Below are 18,482 nucleotides of genomic sequence, written 5' to 3' on the forward strand. Positions count from 1 at the left end.
TTAAATTTCTTATTGCTATAGGTCTATATATAATAGATGAGAAATAAAATTACAGTTTCCTTACAGTGTTTCATTGTCAGTATTTTTATATATAGTCAGTTTCACTGCTTTATGTAGGTATTTTAAACAAGAAGGGAGAGCTAGTGGCAGGCTTATTCCTGAAACATTTTAACCTGTGGTTTTTATTTTTACTATTAATTGACTACATTTCAAACTAACAGTCCCCCTTTACTTGTTAATTTCACGTGTGTGCTGATATACTAGATATTTCAGAGAACATTTGCAAGGCAAAAAGATTCAAAACTAAAAAATTTTAAGACTACTCTATATGCATTTTGTAAGACATATGCACTCAGAGAACAGTATATAGGAAAGCTGGAATAGCACTTGGATAGTCTGGCTTTAAAAAGGCCAAAGAATATTCAGTAAATCATGAGAGATTTTATGGCAAGTCAAGTAGTGAGGACTATAAAAATTAACCGACTCATTTTCATCATCCTTGACAAATTAAAATTCATTACTCAACCCATGACTATTTCTTTACCTCGGACCACACCTTCATGCTGTGCTCTGACCAAGAGGCCCTCAGGCTGGGAATTCTGGCTTCTGGGAGAGAACTCTTCTTGCTTGATGTAGGGTATGGAAGCTAGTTAGGAAAAAAAGACCAAATTAATTTTGCAACTATTATTGCGCAAAACTTGCATATAATGTTTATGTTGGCTTTGGTTTTCCTACCAGGTTTGGCAGACTCCTGTTGCCTCGGCAGGCCAAGAGATATGGATCCCACGGATGGCTTTGCTGGTTCTTGACTATAAGAAGCTTGACTATGGGATGTTAAGTAAGTGCCAGGTGTTCCCTAGAAGAATAAGTCACTTTGATAAATTTTATTTTTGGGTAATGAATAATTTAAATTACTACTGGCATATTAACATTACAGACTGTGCTTTAATTTTTAATTATTAAATAGAAATAAATGATGAGCTGACCAAAATATCTTGTATTGCTACATAATTATAACCGGAACTCTAGACACCCTAACACATAATATCTCCTGCAGTATTAAGAACAAATATTGAACAGGAATAAATAAGCCAACTAAGCCAGTGAGCAGCTACAAAAAGTTATTTCCACCCCAGTAGGTTGCCCATGTGGCTCCTGTTTGGTAAAGGTTTGGGATGGGTTCAGTTTCAATACTGGAGTAAATATAACACTGATTGGACACCATTAGCTTCATTGCCAACTGTCACTCTATAGACAGTATAAAAGCAAATGGCATTTAATGCCATTCTGCTAATAGAAGTCACTCATTTTTAGTTCTGTACTGCTCAGACATTAAACAATTTTTAGCACTGGTTTATCTATAAATACACTAGTGCATTCATTTCTATGTGGAAAGATGCCTATCTTAAGAAGTTAGAGCAAGGGTGGCCAAATGCCGTCTGCAAAGTTCTACTGTGCAGACTACCACGGCTCTCATCTTTAGTTCTTAGATGCAACCCTGGGAGACTATAGGCCTATTTAAGATAAAAGCTACAATCTGCTCCATTTTATGAAAGGTAACTGCAATTCTTGGGATTTTGGTAGGCTGACCACGTGGCTCTTAGTTGGGAAAAGAATAAACATCATGCTGGGGATATGAAGTTGGGAGCTAGTAAGTAACAGCAGAAGAATATATTAAACTTAGAAGTTGCTGCTGAGTAATGTTTTCTTACTTGTGAGATTGAGCCTCCCATAATGAATGATGGTTTTTCTGATGGCATAGTAGTTTTGGAGGATGGAATGAGTGGAGGTGGTGGTCTGGTCGGCCGGGTTGTTGGGAGCCGGACCCCTTCAGGTATATTTGTTATTACTTGAGGAGCAGGCTGGAGAACTTTTAAAGAAAAAGTTTTGTTAAACAATACAGCCTATTTCTGGCTCTATCATTCACTACATAAACAATAGAAACAAGTGTAATTCTTCATCTTACTGTGTACAAGAAGAACTGCTTAATGGTATGTTCTATGTTTTTAGAGCGATTTTTCCTCTGCAATTCTTCATGGCGTATATAGTTAAATTTAGTGGAAATTAAACTTGGCATCAAAGTATAAAAATAAATGGCAATATCTGCATTTTAAACTTTAAAATTTAAATTTTCAAGCAAGGTGGACCAAGTTTTCACCCTGTAGGGTTTTTTTCCACAACCATTTTTGTTCTTAATACTTGATTAGATTGGGTTTAATTTAATTTAGTCTTTCCTTAATTTGTCCTCTGTTACAATATAACATCACACTCTGGGGAAAAAACTGATAACAAAAGTTATACATTTCCGGATTGTGGGTTATTTTTCCGTAGTTGATATAATAGCTAGAGCCTATTAAAAAGCACTTCTAACCAGGTACTAATGTATATAACAACAGGTTCTACTTTACTTTTTCCTTCCCCCATTCATGTCATATTGGAGAATTCTTTTTTGCAAGTTAAATTAAAATCTGTGTGTGCCATTTTGGCTCTGTGCTGGAGCTCTAATAAATTTCAAAACCCCAATACCATAAGATTTCACATTTGGTTAAGAAAATACACATTAGAAAAGAGAACCTGCTGATACAAAATGAAAACATGAGAGTACATGTTCCCCATGACTGGAGAATCACAAAGGAAGGTCTATTTCCAAAAAAAAAGTCAGTCATCTTTCATTAGTGCAGATAAGCCTTTAAAGAAAGTTTAATACTACATTAAATCATGGAAGTCTAACCTCTGAAGGCAGACTGCCAATGGCTATTGTGCAAAACAGATAATATTTACCTGGTGGGACACTATAGCGAGCTGCATTCATATCAGGCTGTGGCGAGGCTTTACTGACTTCTCTTGGAGATAGCCTGTATGGCGATGCCGACCTTCCTGCTGTGTTTTGCACCTGTGCTTCCTGTTCTATTGCTCGTTTGACCTCAACGTAAGGCATATAAGCAACTGATTTTCCTATAAAAGTTAAGGTTATCATAATGAGAGAACTACCCTGTATTAAAATATTTAGTGTGAAAAGAATTGGATCACAACAGCCAAGTGACAAGACCATCTGTCTTCTAAAGTCAAGTTCTTGTCAGAAGTTTAAACACTTTCGTTCCAAAAGCTCTTTTTAAACCACATAAGTAAAGAGTTCCATACACAATACCACTTAATCACAGCACTGATGCAAATGAAAGACTTCACAGCTAACAATGGGACTTCTTCCCTTCCTGGAATAAAGGGAGCCTCCAGATCAGTTTCCCTCCCACACAAAATGTCTTTAAGAGTTCAAGATAAATAAGTGTCTTTGGATCAGAAATTACTGAGACTTCAGACAGTTTTGCATATTAAACCAAAAGTTGCTGATTCCTGTACCAGCTTTTTGGCATTTAATTTTATTCAAGTGTTACCCCTAGAAACTGAGTGTTTTGGGTCTTCCAGATTCAGACATGTTGAAAAGTTGAAGATCTATAAATAGAGCTGAACGTCATTGAACAACTGACCTTGGCAAATATCATAATTTTAAATTATTACATAAGTTTATTACTGGAGGGGAAAAAAGCTGGCGAAATTTTTTTTGCAATGTTATGCACATTTTTTTCAATGGGACAAGTAAGTTAAAAAGACTCAGTCTTTTCCCTGCTTCAATTTGTATCAATAAAGTTATTTACTCTGTATTTTATAATGCAAATTTTCATAGATGTAGCCACAAAGCTTTCAAGTATAATTATGTTAAAAACAAACAGTACCAGTGCAACTCAAGCCATGTGAGAAAGTTCAGTAGAGAAGCTGCCGTTTTGGTTTAAACAATATTTACTTCTAAATCCTGCCAGCAAGATTTAAGAGTAAATATTGTTTTAGATTGAAGACGACTCATTACTATTGATCTCCATACTCCTGTCCACCAGTTAAGGGCTGCTCCTAGTCAATTTAAGAGTAATACATCTATATGGTCAATGGCTTTGAGGTTTCATAATGAAAACAATGATTAGGAAAAGGGAAGAAAATTTTGCTCTAGAAATAAGGGAATTAAGATCAAGATTTGTTTGGATTTTAGAACTTCAATTTGTTTCGCACATATAAGAAGGGGAAAGGATCATTCAAGAATACTTGATTATAAATCAGAACTAGCCTACTGTAGCTGAGGAAGTACACCTTTAACCTCATCAGTTAAACAGTACTAATACTGCACACACACAAAATTAATATCTACCATTGTACATCACAGATAAGTGCACTGTAGATTGTCAATAAGTCTGTGCTATTACATGGCCTTTCATTTGTCCACTTGCCTTTAACTCATGCATCCTGTGCGAATATCCTAAAACCTACACTGTAAAGTTTAAAATAGAATCTGTGGGTTGTCTCCAATGCACTGAATACAGTGGAGAAATCCCAGTTGCAGAATAGACTTCAAGGAACAGAAACTCTTAAAGAGTTGTAGACATCACAAACTATTCTAATGTTCAGAATTTAAATACTAAATTCTTTAGGACTCAAATACATTTCATCAAATTCTTCCCATCTTTTTGCTGGCACCCACAGAAATCTTGAATTTTGCTGGCAAAGAACTTCATCCTCAAACTTTCCAACACTTCATAATAAACTACGGACAATGCCAACTATTATTCAAAGAAATGGTATTTTGGCTAGGTAGCATTTGTAATGGCAACCACAAGTTCCTCCACCTATTCTAAAGGAACCTCCTCCAAAAACAGTTCTCTACAAACTCTCTCCTCACTATTGCGATTGGAAGAGAACAGGTACACCACTGTTCAAAACACCTGCCATTCTCAAACATACCAATTATTCTTTTTGCTTTGGAAAAATTAATATGAAGGTTTTCAAGAAAATGTAATTTAAAACTGCAGTGTATGCTGAAAACTCAAAACTGTTTTCCAAAATCAAAATGTTTAAGATGTTTCATGTTATTAGTGCTGGTTACGTCACTGTAAGAGTCAGATGTTACACAACATTTGTTCTTACAGAGTAGTGAAGGAGGATGTACATTCCAAGGTATTCTAAATCAGTGGCTTTCAACCTTTTCAGAGTACTGTACACTTGCAGGAGTCTGATTTGTCTTGCATACCCCCAAGTTTCACCTCATTTAAAAACTACTTGCTTACAAAATCAGACATAAAAATACAAAAAAGCGTCACAGAACACTGTTACTGAAAAAAATTGCTTACATTCTCATTTTTACCACATAATTATAAAATAAATCAATTGGAATATAAATATTGTACTTGCATTTCAGTGTATGGTATATAGAGCAGTATAAACAAGTCAATGTCTGTATGAAATTTTAGTTTGCACTGACTTTGCTAGTGCTTTTCATTCAGCTGTTGTAAAACTAGGCAAATATCTAGATGAGTTAATGTACCCCCTACGTGCCCTCTAGGTACCCCAGGGGTACACGTACCCCTCGTTGAGAACCACTGTCCTAAATAACAGTTTGAAGTTTAACAACATTCTGAAGAGGTCTTTGTTCAAGAACACCACAGTGGAGCTGAAAAGCGTCTCTCTTTCTCCAGCAGAAAATGGGCTACAATAAGAGATGTTACCTCACTCACCTTGTCTCTCTTTTGTTCTCAATAGGTTAACTCAAGAAGTTTGATTTAAGGATTCAACTTTGTCCACCCGAGGATGTACAACATTGGAAGAGATTTTATCACCGGCTCTCAAAGCATTCGGGGACCAGACGACAGCACCTCTAGCATCACTGCATCCACCACATTAATTCTAGACTAGTTTATTGCCTTGCCACAGTACCAGGTTCTTGGTACACCCTTTCCTAACAACCGAAGGGCTTCCAGTAGGATGCATTTTTCTCTTCACACAACTACATGTAAGGCACTATAGGGCAGTTTGTAATTTGCTTGCTAGTTATAGTACGAAACCTATTCCATGAAACTGGTGATCAACATACACAGAGACAAAACATTAGTGAAGGATCTAGTAGATTCCAGTAATTGATTCTTGCAGTTTATAATCCAGAAGTTGACTCACGTTTCAATATCTAGGGTTGCTTAGTTCTTGAGTTTTCAAAAAAAGGTGTCGCCTACCTTCCCACTCAACGTTAGGGCTCTTGGAGGTGCCACATGGGCTGGCAGAACTTCTATACTCCATATCTATATGTTCCTGCCTCTGGCGCTGCTCCTCCAGCAATGCTGACTCATGCATAGCTTTAATGTGCCGCTGATAGAGAGCATAACCACTAATGGGTGTTCCAATAGGTACATTACATGGGCTACAAGAGACCTAAAAGGAAAGAAAATAAGTACACAACATCTGTATATTACATATCGAACATTTACCAAAGTAGCTCTCTTTTGACGACAATAACTCATGTCTAGTTGCTCCGTGTCAAAGGATGTAATCTACTTCTATACACTTCAAAGGCAGCATCAGAACTTTTCTGGGTGTTTTTAAAGCTAACTGTTCTGCATTAATATTGTAATTTAAACTCAATCACAAATGTACTGTGATAAGACAAGAAAAGTTCTCACTTGTTCTATAATATTTTTCATAACAAAATGTTACATAAAACAAATTATGGATACTGCAGATTCCCCTTCAAATAACATTAAGAACGTACCATAGGTGGTATTACAGCAGCTCGATGGTGAAGTTGTTGCAAGTCCATCTGCCCTTGTTTTATTGTGGAGGATACTAGTATAGATCCAGTAGGGTTTAACAGTGAAGGCTTTGAATCCATAGTGAAGATTCTGAAGGAGGAGAGAGCAGAAAATTAAAACTAGACAAAGTTCAAGATCTTGATAGGATTACAAACAAAAGTACTCCTTTTTTTAATTAAATAACTGAAAAGCAAAGAGCAAGTAAAAGCAAAAAGTTGCATGAATACCCACAAAACCAAACCTGAGTGGAATACATGCTGCAACCACTTGAAAAAGAACATAACCTTTTATACATCAAAATAGCACACAGTACAATGCACACCAGCGACAAGAACAAGGGGATGGCAACATTTCAATAAGTCTGTTTATGTTCTAATTTTAAATTCCTTAATTCTGCAGCAGTAATAAGAATTTGTCTGTTAATTTCTTTAGTTGATGAGTGAAATAAAATGGGATAGTTAAGACAGAAGTTATGTTATATATTTTTTTCCCCTCTACATTATATTTTTCCAATTGTTTATCCAGGTTAGTTTTAAATATTTCCAGGGATAAAGCCTCCTTCACTTCAGAAGACTATGAACTCTTGCCCTACATTTTGAAATTCTGGGAACTTACAGGACTTTTATGGAAAGCCTTTCAGTGTACAAGTATCTGCTGAGAAATGAATAAAATGAAGAGAAAAACCCTATTTAACATGGTAGAACTTCCACTATAAAATGCATCAACAAATTATAAAATTTAGAGGTTTGATCATAACTGTAGCAGACTACCTAAATTCTCAGAGGAATAAAAAAGTTCTAATATATTCTTTGCTTAAATCTGAGAGGAAGATGTGCTTTACCATCACTTGGGCAGTAGTTCATACTAGTTGTGTACGAGTGTAGGACAACTCCTGTGCAAGTTAAGATTACTTACCATTTCACAGGATGTGGGAAGCAATAGAACTGACCTATAAATTATGACAATACCTATTGGAAATCCCATTTTGTATATTCTTCTCAACTTTACTATGTTAGGAATTATTATGCTAATTAAAACCTGTCTAGTGCGTCTGTAAAGCACCCTTCACCACAGTTTTTACACTTCCTGTTTTTCAGCCACAATTCCTAGAGTTCAACAAACCTACTGTCACTATTTTGCCTGGTAAGAAATCAAGTAGTCACTGTCACTCACAATATGCCTGAGAGAGGCGGCAGGAGTCCAAGGTAATGCGTTAAAATGGTTTGAGTCTTTCTTGGGAGGGACATATCAACAAACAGTGATTAGAAACTTCACCTTCACCACCAGACACCCTCAATTGTGGAGTCCCACAAAGATCAGTTCTCTCTCCGGTCCCATTCAACACCTACATGCAGCCACTAGGTGAACTGGTCAGATCACACATACTCAAATGCCAGCAATATGCAGATGACACACATCTCTACCTATCCTTCACAACATGAGACCACACTACTACCACCAGAACAGCCCCAGGCTTGGACAAGATCAGCTCACAGATGAGGCTGAACCTGAGCATGACAGCGGTGATGCTGGCAGGAAAAGGAAAGCAATTAAGGGTTTGCAGTCTCAGTGCAGTTTCCTTTGGTTGAAAGTACATATCCACAATTGGTCAATTTGGTCCATAGTCCAGGTCTGAGTACTCAGATTCCTCACTGACACTAAGCTTCCACATAGTAGCATCCATGAGTAATGCTTTCTATCATCTCCAGTTGGCTAGGAGACTCTCTCCCACCCTGGTGAAGAAAGACTTGGCCTCAGTTATTCAAACCTTTATCACTTCTTCACTGGACTACAGCAAACCAATATACCTGGGCATGAAGACTGCAGCATTTAGGAAACTCCAGCTAATACAGAACACTGCAACGTGTCTCCTCAGCAATACAGGCAACCTCAAGCACATCAGACATGCCTTCCACTCCCTACGCTGGCTTCCCACAGAATTTTTTAACTAAGTTCAAGGTCTCAGTCCTTATTTTCAAGGGCCTCAGTGGCCTCAGCTCAGGATACCTAGAAGACTGTGGTCAACATCATCAATCCTCTGGCACAATAGAACTCTCTACAATAAAGCCTAAAGCTTGTCTTTACAGAGACACAGCTTTCTTGGTGACCTGTCCAAGACTCTGGAACTAAGACCAATCATCACCACCTTCCGCTGCAAGTGCATGGTGCATTTCCTTAACCCTGGCTTCTTTAATGTAATACACAGCAACAAGTATATTTAATAAAACCCTACCAAAACAAGACACTCCCTGAACACACTTCTCCCCCTGGGGAGAGGATATGAGAACAAACATGTGACAGATGTTACATGTCACAGTTGCTTAATCCGCTACTGGAATGTGCTCAGATACTAGAGCGATGAGTGTGGTATAAGAACCTATACAGCTTAGAAAGAATAGGGGAAATTCTGGGTCTCTGCTTCTTCAGGTACAGTAACAGGACTAGCATAACTCAGAATGATCTCTTCTATGAATGAGGAATCATCACGACTTTCCACATAAAGCAGACGAACTCTCCATTACAGCACACTCTCAAACTAATTACAGTTATAATAAAGGACATTCAAAATATATTTTTCTGGATTTGTGTCATTGTACATAATGCATTGTGTCAAAACCACTTTACAATTTAACTAAAATGAGAATTCTCTTCAATTTTCTTAGAAGATAGATGTGAGAAAGACTTTTCAAATTACCACTTTAGTTTTGGGGTAGATCACTGCCTGCCTTCATTGATTTTTGAATAATAGTTTTGTTGTGTGCCAGAAAATCTTGAAGCAACAATAGTTTCTCCCCAACCCTCAGAAGAGGAACACAGGATTACATATTATGGAGACTCTTGAGAGGAATATCTAGCCTTTTGTTATGCTTTGAAAAGTTTATCTCAAAGGTGCTATCCTTTCCAAAAAACTGCTTAACATGTACATGTAACCTATTTTCAACGCAAACCCCAGATGGCTTAATTTCTTTCCTTCTTTAGCTTTCCAGGCAGGAGTGTGGTTTTTGATGGCTGGCCATCCACCAGACTACCACAGAGAATTCAGGCTATAATTTGCCTTGCTGAAGGCAGATATTTTGTCTGGGTTTGGGCATACTGTTAGATCAACATTTCCCCTCACTGCTTTTAAGTATTAAGACTCTCCTTTCTGAGGGCTTGTCTATACTTACCGCGCTGGTTCGGCGGCAGGCAATCGAACTTCTGAGTTCGATTTATCGCGTCTAGTCTGGACGCGATAAATCGAACTCAGAAGTGCTCCCCGTCGACTCCGGTAATCCTGCTCGCCGCGAGGAGTACGCGGAGTCGACGGGGGAGCCTGCCTGCCGCGTCTGGACGGCGGTAAGTTCGAACTAAGGTATGTCGACTTCAGCTACGTTATTCACGTAGCTGAAGTTGCGTACCTTAGTTCGATTTGGGGGTTTAGTGTAGACCAAGCCTGAGAGAGCATATACCTTTCTTTCTGAAAGCCCCTTTTCCCAGTAGGAGTGGATACCGCTTGTAGAACCAAGCAGCAGCATCACTCATGACACTTGTCCACATTCTGGAAAACAGAATTCAGAAGAACATGGTGCCAAATAAGCCATTTGAAAAATGGCTTTTAATGTTTAAACTACAAAATATTTTTATTGTACACGCGTGCACATGTGTACACACACTAAAAACCTCAAAGTTCAAACCACGGAGTTGCGTGTTGGTGGTAAAATGAACACACAAACATAGGAAGTGTTCCATATTTTGCTTTAACAATGCATCTTCCAGTTACAGAAAATGATTTTTAAAAAGAATGTTTTCCGTGTGTGTGTATATACAGAGAGAGAGAGAGAGAGAGAGAGAGAGAGAGAGAGAGAGAGAGAGAGAGAGAGAGAGAGAGAGAGAGAGAGAGAGAGATCTAGTAGTTTAAAAGTAACTGAATATCTTTTGTCACAGACATCCTAAGTAGGATTTGGGTTGTCTTTCTCAGCAACAGAAACTGGACCAATAGAAGATATTACCTCACCCACCTTCTCTCTAAGGTTAAATTAATGTCTCTCTCATAATTGAATAATTAAACTCACCTTTGTCTTTCAGGTTCCCCATCAACATCTTCATCAGCACTACAAGTAGCACTAGAATCATTGTCTGAATTGGGCTCTGGTCTTGCTGTATTACTCTGCTGTGACAGGCTAAAGTCCATTTCCTCAGGTTCTGACTTTTCCTTGGGTTTCTCCAAATCCCTCTCTTTGGTATCATTCTCTATTTTCACTTGAATATTCTCTGGTAACCTCATTTCAGCGTCTACAGGTTCTGCTTTGGTATGCACTGGAAGGTTGAGCACAGGCTTAGCTTCAGCTGGGTGACTTCTACTGTCCATCTCCATTGGCTCCTCTGCCTCATTACTTATTTCTTCCTTAACTTGGAGCTCAATATTCTGATTTTCAGCTGTTTGTGTACTTTGGGCTGCCGAGGAGGGGGATGTGCTAGGTACGGTTTTAATGGCAGATTCCTGTTCTGCTGTTGTCTCAGTGGTTATCCTAGAAGCAGAGCTTTCAGACATAGCCTCTTCACTGGGTTTGGAAGCTTCCACTGGTGAAGGAGATGGAGCACTCTCTGTATCTGAACTATTTTCAGCACCTGAAAGACATTCTTGCATAAGCACTCAAAATATAATTAACAAGCTCTAACCGATAGCGAACAATTTCTCTCATTTTACAGCACCCACATTTATACTACGTGTCCCACAGTACAAATACGACTACAAGCCCCTGCCCCAAGAAATCATTCACCACTTAATTTCACACCTAATGCAAATGATGACTTTACATGGGTAGCTTTTCATCATTTGTGAACAATCCAAGTAACTCATTTTCAAACATGAATTACACAAATGTATTGCATATCGCAGAAATCTTTCTTTCAAAATTTATTTTAGCTTTAGGTATTAGCCACAGGCTATACAGGCTAGAGTTGGAATCCAGCCACTGAAACACAGGATGCAACATGAAAAGTCTGCTATTGGCTTTCACACAGCAGAGTTGACAAATTTTCAGAAAACAATGCTGTGAACCACAGCTAGTGACAAACTAGGGCTTTCAATCTATAGCAAGAATTGTAAATTGGGATTAACAACAACATTTTGTACCATTTTAAAATAAATGGTAACTTTCATTCTAGTCATTGTCCCACAGAAATAACTTCAGTAAACTGGAATCTTAAGGCAAAATTGCCTAACAAAAATTTAATAACGAAGTTTAATATAAACTACAAATGCTAAGGAAGAACCATGGTTGCATAATATAGCACAACAGATTCTATTCAGAAGTCTTAATTTAATATATCAATACTCATTGCTTTAAAAAACATTTTTACAGGAAATATTTAGTTCAAATATAACATCCTCACAAGCTTTTGGTATTTTTAGAAAGAGCATCTACATGCCCTTCCCATTCAACTGATGTCTACTGCAAAGTAGATAGAACACTGTACAGCCTACAAGTTAACTGAAAGGTTTAGGTTCTCTCAACTGTCATTTAACGTACGTAACCTTTTATAGACCAAGTACATGCCGGGTAAAAAGACAGTGGTTCTGTTTAAACAGAACACAAAGCAAAGGAACTTCACAGGTTTTAATGGATAAATTCACCGAAAGGGTTTTTAATCTTTTATGTTAAACACATGGATGTGGTAAAATTTAAAGACTCCTCAATTCTAACTTGTTAAAGCTTCTCCATGATTTGAAAAACATTATTAATTATTGGCGTTTATATAGATGGACAATTTTCTGAATAACATGTAGACATCTGCAGCTTCAGACATTACGTCAAATATTCTGATTCATAATTTATGAAGGTTACTGAATACAGTTCTATATAAGGAAGGCCAAATACAGATTTGATGGTGAGTCTGCAATTATGAACAGCTGCAGCCAACACAAAAAGCTGGTAAGTATTTGCCTGCCTGAAACTTTTCAGAGGCTAGTTACTAGCTAAAGACTATAAATTCAGTTTTTTTTTTGTTTTGTTTTGTTTTTTTTTTTACACACACAAGGGCAGTTTTATGCAGCCATTTGCTATCAGTACAATCAAGTTACAAACACTGGGTCAGACCAGTAGTCCATAGAGACCAATATCCTGTCTTCCAACAGTGGCCTGTAGTTTTGGTCTTCACAACATTTCCTGGCAATGAGTTCCTTAGGTAGACTGTGTGTTGTGTGAAGAAGTACTTCATTATGTTTGTGTTAAACCTATTGCCTGTTAATTTCATTGGGTGACCCCTAAGTCTTGTGTTATGTGAAGAGGTAAATAACACTTCCCTATTCATGTTCCCCACACCATTCATGATTTTATAGACCTCTATTATATTGCCCCTTCGTCATCTCTTCTCTAAGATGAACAGTCCCAGTCTTTTTAATCTCTCCTTCTAGGGGAGATGGTCCATACATCTGATCATTTTTGCTGCCCTTCTCTGTACTTTCCCAATTCTAATATACCTTGTCTGAGATGAGGCAACCAAAACTGCATGCATGCAGTATTCAAGGTGTGAGCATACCATGGATTTATATACTCGCATTATGATATTTTGTTTTATAATTATCCTCTTTCCTAATGATTCTTAATACTGTTAGTTTTTTTGACTGCTGCAGCACATTGAACAGATGTTTTCAGAGAACTATCCACAATAACTCCAAGATCTCTTTCTTGAGTGGTAGTAGCTAATTTAGATTCCATCATTTTGTATGTATAATTGGGATTATGTTTTCCAACATGCATTACATCGCACTTATCAGTACTGAATTTCACATGCCATTTTGTTGCCCTGTCACCCAATTTTGTGAAATCCTTTTGTAACTCTTCAGTGTCAGGTTTGGATTTAAATTTATTTAGATACAGATATAGTAATCTCACCTGCTAAACTTCAACCCTACAGTAAGAGTCTGAAAACTCCACTGGACTATTTTAATTAAATAGAGTGCAACTTTTTGATCATTTTAAGTGACAACTTCTGCAGGTGGTCAAATATCACAGGCAACTAAAATGGTGGATCATTTTAGTGCTGGTAGACGTTTCCTTCCAAACCAATTCTGACATTTCAGTAATTACCCTCACTGTCTTCTGGATTCTCTTCTTCATTGGATGCTTCAATATCTTCATCCTCCTGAGCAGAGACGGTTGACGCCACGCTTTCACACTGCGATACATCCCGCTCCTCACGAGGCCTTCGTGAAGACTAAGGCAGAAAGAATTGAGATTTACTCCATCTTGAAAACTGCCATATATTAATTTTAAATGCATTGTCTCTCCACTTTATATCAGATTTAGAAGTTAAAGAACCCCTAATTAGCTCTGATGTTTCTTTCTGCACTGATTTATAACTTGTTTTAACTCAGGCAGTACTGCAGGGGGCCAAAGAGGAATACAGTATTGCCAAATGCACAAAAGCTTTCAGATACATGCAGAACCAGTAGTTATTTCACCTGTTAACATCCCTAAGTAACGCCAACTAGTGTCACTGTGCCATAATCCATTTGTTTTCCAAGGCTGTAAGCACTGGCCTGACTCTGCTCCCACTGAAGTTAAACTACTCCTGCTGATACTGACTTAAGTTAGGCCGGCACTATGCTTTTGAAAAATCCACACCTGGTGTTTTACTTTAACTATATGTGCAGCAGCATTCAGTTGCTGATGTTTCACTGGCTATCCTCACCTGTTTTGCACTGTGAGTGTTGTTTAATAGCTACATGTTTCAATCCAAAGATGTTCTTGGTCGATGAAGCCCTCGATACAGGTGAGTTTGCAAAACACTTTGGAATTCCTCAAGAGGAAATGTATTATACCAAAAATGCAAAATAATATTACTACTGACTTTTAAATTTAAAGTGATCAATCCCTCTAAACTGTTTACCTACCCAGGCAATGAAAAGCAGCACCAGCTGCTAGAAGGTTTCTGTTGCAGAGCAAAAACAGGCAAAATGAAACTAAATGGGAGGCTTAAGACATTTCTATTGTGAGCTTCAATGCCTAACTTTAGAGCAAACCCAATTCTCTCCAAAAATTGTTTAATCCAGTATGATTTACTCACTTTCTGTTTGTGCTGTTGAAGGAGGTTGTCCAGATTATGTCTCCTTTTATAGTTGAAGTAGAAGTTTTTACACTGAGCTTCACTTTTAGTTCCAACCATTTTGGCTATTGCTGCCCAGTTGCGACCGTGTTCCACTAACCCTGTTTAAACAAAATGCAAGCTTAATATTTACGATGATAAATAATCAGGCTAACCAGAAATCAAGTAAACCACACACAAATTCCACTTGAAAAAGGTCTGACAAACACAGATGCAAGAAAATGGGGTAAAAAAAAAAAAAAAAAAAAATCACACCGTCCTTAAAATGACTCTTGTTGCAATAAAGAACCCACCCAACAGATGGAAGCCCTGCACTTCATAAAGCATAGCAGGATGCCTCTGAAGCTATCCCATTCTAAAGTTTTGCCAATATCTGAAAGAAAACTAGTAAGCACATTCCCTCCCATGTGCTCATTAGCTAGGTTTTCAGATTTACTATAGAAAAAGTAAATTAAAAATATATTTAGCAAGAATTAACTAGTGCTGTTAGAAAGCTGTCATCACAGTTGCCTCTCCAGATGACAATGCTCAAACACAGGGGTTCTCAACCTGGAGGTTGGGACCCCTCAGGGGGTCGCAAGGTTACTACATGGGGGGTCGTGAGCTATCAGCCTCCACACCAAACGCCACTTTTCCTCCAGCATTTATAATGGTGTTAAATATATAAAAATGTGTTTTTAATTTATAAGTGGGAGGGGTCGCACTCAGAGGTTTGCTATGTGAAAGGGGTCACCAGTACAAAAGTTTGAGAACCATTGCTCAAACAGCTGTTGTGATGACAAATCCCCAGAAACCAGTAGCAGCACCAGTACAATAACATGAATGGTGCAGCTTAAAGCCTTTATTTTTGTTAAGTAGTAATCAATTGGTACATTAAAATTTGCCAAACTTCTTGCCAAGTTACAATGTAAACTCACATTTCAGATAAAAGAATCAATCTAACGGAAAGGGTATTTATGTGACTTACAAGAAGGTGTTACTTAGTGCAAATTTCAGATGCAAATTTTCATTCACATCAGTTTCATAGTTATATAGAGACTGTTTTGTAAAACCATTTTCTATCAGACTGTTGATGGCCATAGCTGTAAACTGAAACCAAATAGCTTTTCCAACAGATTGGGAAAACCAACAAAAACATCTAAATCTGCATGTTTGTTTGGAAGATTGGTTTGCTTAGTGTGTATATCTGCTTCTAAGAAAAAGCTCCTTTCAAACATAGAACAAAAGTGAGTCCCCCACCTCATTCATTTAAATTAGCACCGCAGAGACTAATTAATAACCAGATGTGAAACCAAAGCTTTAGAAGGATTACCTTTTTTTGCAATTTCCATTTCTTCTTCTGTCCAGCGGGAGGTCTCCACAGGCTCCGCAGAAGCTGAAATAGCGAACGGTGAGTCTCATTAGACAGAGAAAAGACCAGGATATGCCCTTTCAGCACCAATCACACATTAATCTATTCATCTGTTTACATTAAGGCCTGTCTCCAAGCTATTTGGGAAAGCTGCGTGGGACAGTGGGAGGCGGTCAGTTTCTATTACACCCAACTAAGGGTGGGAAAGGAGTCTTTCTGCTCTCATCAGAGCAAGATGCTAAAGACTGGCTTGTCTATAAACCTATGTGATGTCCAAAATGTTTATTTCCCAGAAAGGAACATGTAACATGGAAGATGATAGAATTTGGCACATCTTGTTTTGCATTAACATACATGAACGTTACCAGCTTTGTAAACAGCTGCTTGAGTATAGCATGCTCTGGTATTGTGTGTGCTCCTTGCTCCCCAGCTTTCCTAAAAACAATGTAATCCATTTCCCCCTAAATTCAAGTCCAATACCGCATGAGGGAAGATATAGTTCTTACAGTGCATTTCACACAAATACTGCCAGTGAGCTTGCCTAACAGACTAAAATACTTCTGATCTCTCATTAACAGGCAAAAAAGCTTTGAGCTTTGATTTAAAAATACTCAATAAATCAGGCTCCATGGATGTCAAGAGGAAGAGAGTTCCAAAGGCACAATTCACAGCTGATACAACATCTCTCTGACACAGTTCAAGGTTAAACAACAACCCCCAAATTCTGATTTTGTGGGTATCTAAATATACAAGTCTTCATAAACAGTTTCTACTGTACGGAAGCAATTTCAAAATTTAACCAATGCAGAACCCACATAAAAAAAATAGCTCGTGAGATATGGTTTCTTTCAAGAATAATCTCTCAGGCTGCATGTTGCTACAACCATCCATGAATTCTAAAATGCCATCAACTTAACTTGTCAGGTAAAGCACAAAGACAATAATCCAATGCAAAGACAAAGATTAAGAGAGGAAGTTTATATTTAAAATTATAATCTCTGCACTTTAAAAAAATACTTCCCTGCATTGAAATTATGATGCTATATTGAACAACCAGAAAAAGTGGAATTTTTAAAAATCTAAACGCAGATTAATTCTACGGCCATTAGCGTCTGAGCTATTTTAAATTAAGTTTACTATAAACGTGAACTTGTCGCTTGTTTTTACTGCGAAGTATTCTGGACAATAAATATTCTAAGAAGCCAGGCTATTTCTAAAAGGTTCATCTGCATTCACCCACTAAAACAGTCAAACGTTTAGTTGCAATAACTAACTCTCTGTTCTGCCTGATTGTACAAAAGAGCCAGTCTCCCAACAGGACTTGGGATAAAATGACAATATCTAAATTCTTGATTCTTAGAGAGTATTTTGGTAGCATATTTTAATCTGAAGATTTTCATGGAAAGTAGGAACCCCTTGTCCTCATACATCTGTAAATGCTGGAGTATTTCACTTCCCATGCTACACATCATAGAATCACTATAATACGTTTATGTAATATTCTCTTCAAAATTACTTCAAACACTGAGCAATGCTCCCAACATCAAAATGATGTAAACAAATAAATTCTCATCTCCATTTTACAGATGGAGAAACAGATGTTAAATGACATGCCCCGAACCACAATGCAAGTCAGTGCCAGGGCAGAACCATCATTAGAAGTTGGGAGTTTCTGATTCCCAGCCCTGTGCTCAAGCCCCTAGGTTCACATTGGTTCTCCACACTCTTGAACTATAAATTGTCCAGCTACACACAAGGCCATGTTATGGGGAGGTCTAACTGGAAACTGTCACGTATTAAAAATATCCAGACAATCTCTGAAATAGCCTTGAAGGCTGAACTAGTGTTCCTGTTAAATACATGGAACTCAATATAGCACTGAAAACTCAGAACACACACAATTATTTGCTAATGCTTAAAGTTATAAATTAAAACAAAATCATTGGAAGATATTCCAAATTCCAATTTCTGCCAAGTGTCATGTTAATGTTATGCTAGGAGAAAAACCAAGTATGGTCTTGGCCCAAGTAGGCTACTGAAAATCTCAGTCACAGTCAAAGATAACAAATGACTATTTGCATTTCATTTTTTTTTTTAAAGCAAGTCATTAATGTAAAATACTTCGCTTATATATAGCCCTTATCTGAATAGCTCAAAGTTTTGTTTTTTTGGTTTTTATTTTTATCGAGGATGTAACCAGCCACATTTAATACATGGGAGAAACAGAAGCACATGAAGGTGAAGTTACTAGTCCAGAATTACACAACAGGTCAGTAGACGAACCAGATATAGAACACACTTCTCCTGGCCTCCAGGCACTAGAGCACATGGCTTGCCTTAAAAGGCTACAGAGCGTTGAAAGACAGAAATATAAAGAAATGGAAATATAACTGGCACTTCTATACCGTCTTACATTTTCA

The 18,482-nt window shown here is 37.6% G+C and overlaps 1 protein-coding gene across 12 annotated transcripts in view; it reads right to left on the minus strand.

Annotated features, from left to right (window-relative positions):
• Positions 1-18,482, minus strand: part of NCOR1 (nuclear receptor corepressor 1) — a 102,770-nt gene that overhangs the window by 29,818 nt on the left and 54,470 nt on the right. For all 12 annotated transcript variants that reach the window (XM_054008765.1, XM_054008761.1, XM_054008763.1 and 9 more), the window contains 10 exons: positions 16,024-16,086; positions 14,673-14,812; positions 13,694-13,820; positions 10,673-11,228; positions 6,581-6,710; positions 6,048-6,243; positions 2,782-2,955; positions 1,713-1,870; positions 736-856; positions 545-646 (listed from right to left, as the gene is read on the minus strand). In XM_054008765.1, the coding sequence (XP_053864740.1) occupies positions 545-646; positions 736-856; positions 1,713-1,870; positions 2,782-2,955; positions 6,048-6,243; positions 6,581-6,710; positions 10,673-11,228; positions 13,694-13,820; positions 14,673-14,812; positions 16,024-16,086 (1,767 nt within the window). The remainder of the gene's footprint in view (positions 1-544; positions 647-735; positions 857-1,712; positions 1,871-2,781; positions 2,956-6,047; positions 6,244-6,580; positions 6,711-10,672; positions 11,229-13,693; positions 13,821-14,672; positions 14,813-16,023; positions 16,087-18,482) is intronic.

The sequence above is a fragment of the Malaclemys terrapin genome, chromosome 18 (genome assembly GCF_027887155.1).
Source record: "Malaclemys terrapin pileata isolate rMalTer1 chromosome 18, rMalTer1.hap1, whole genome shotgun sequence".
NCBI classification, from domain to species: Eukaryota; Metazoa; Chordata; order Testudines; family Emydidae; genus Malaclemys; species Malaclemys terrapin.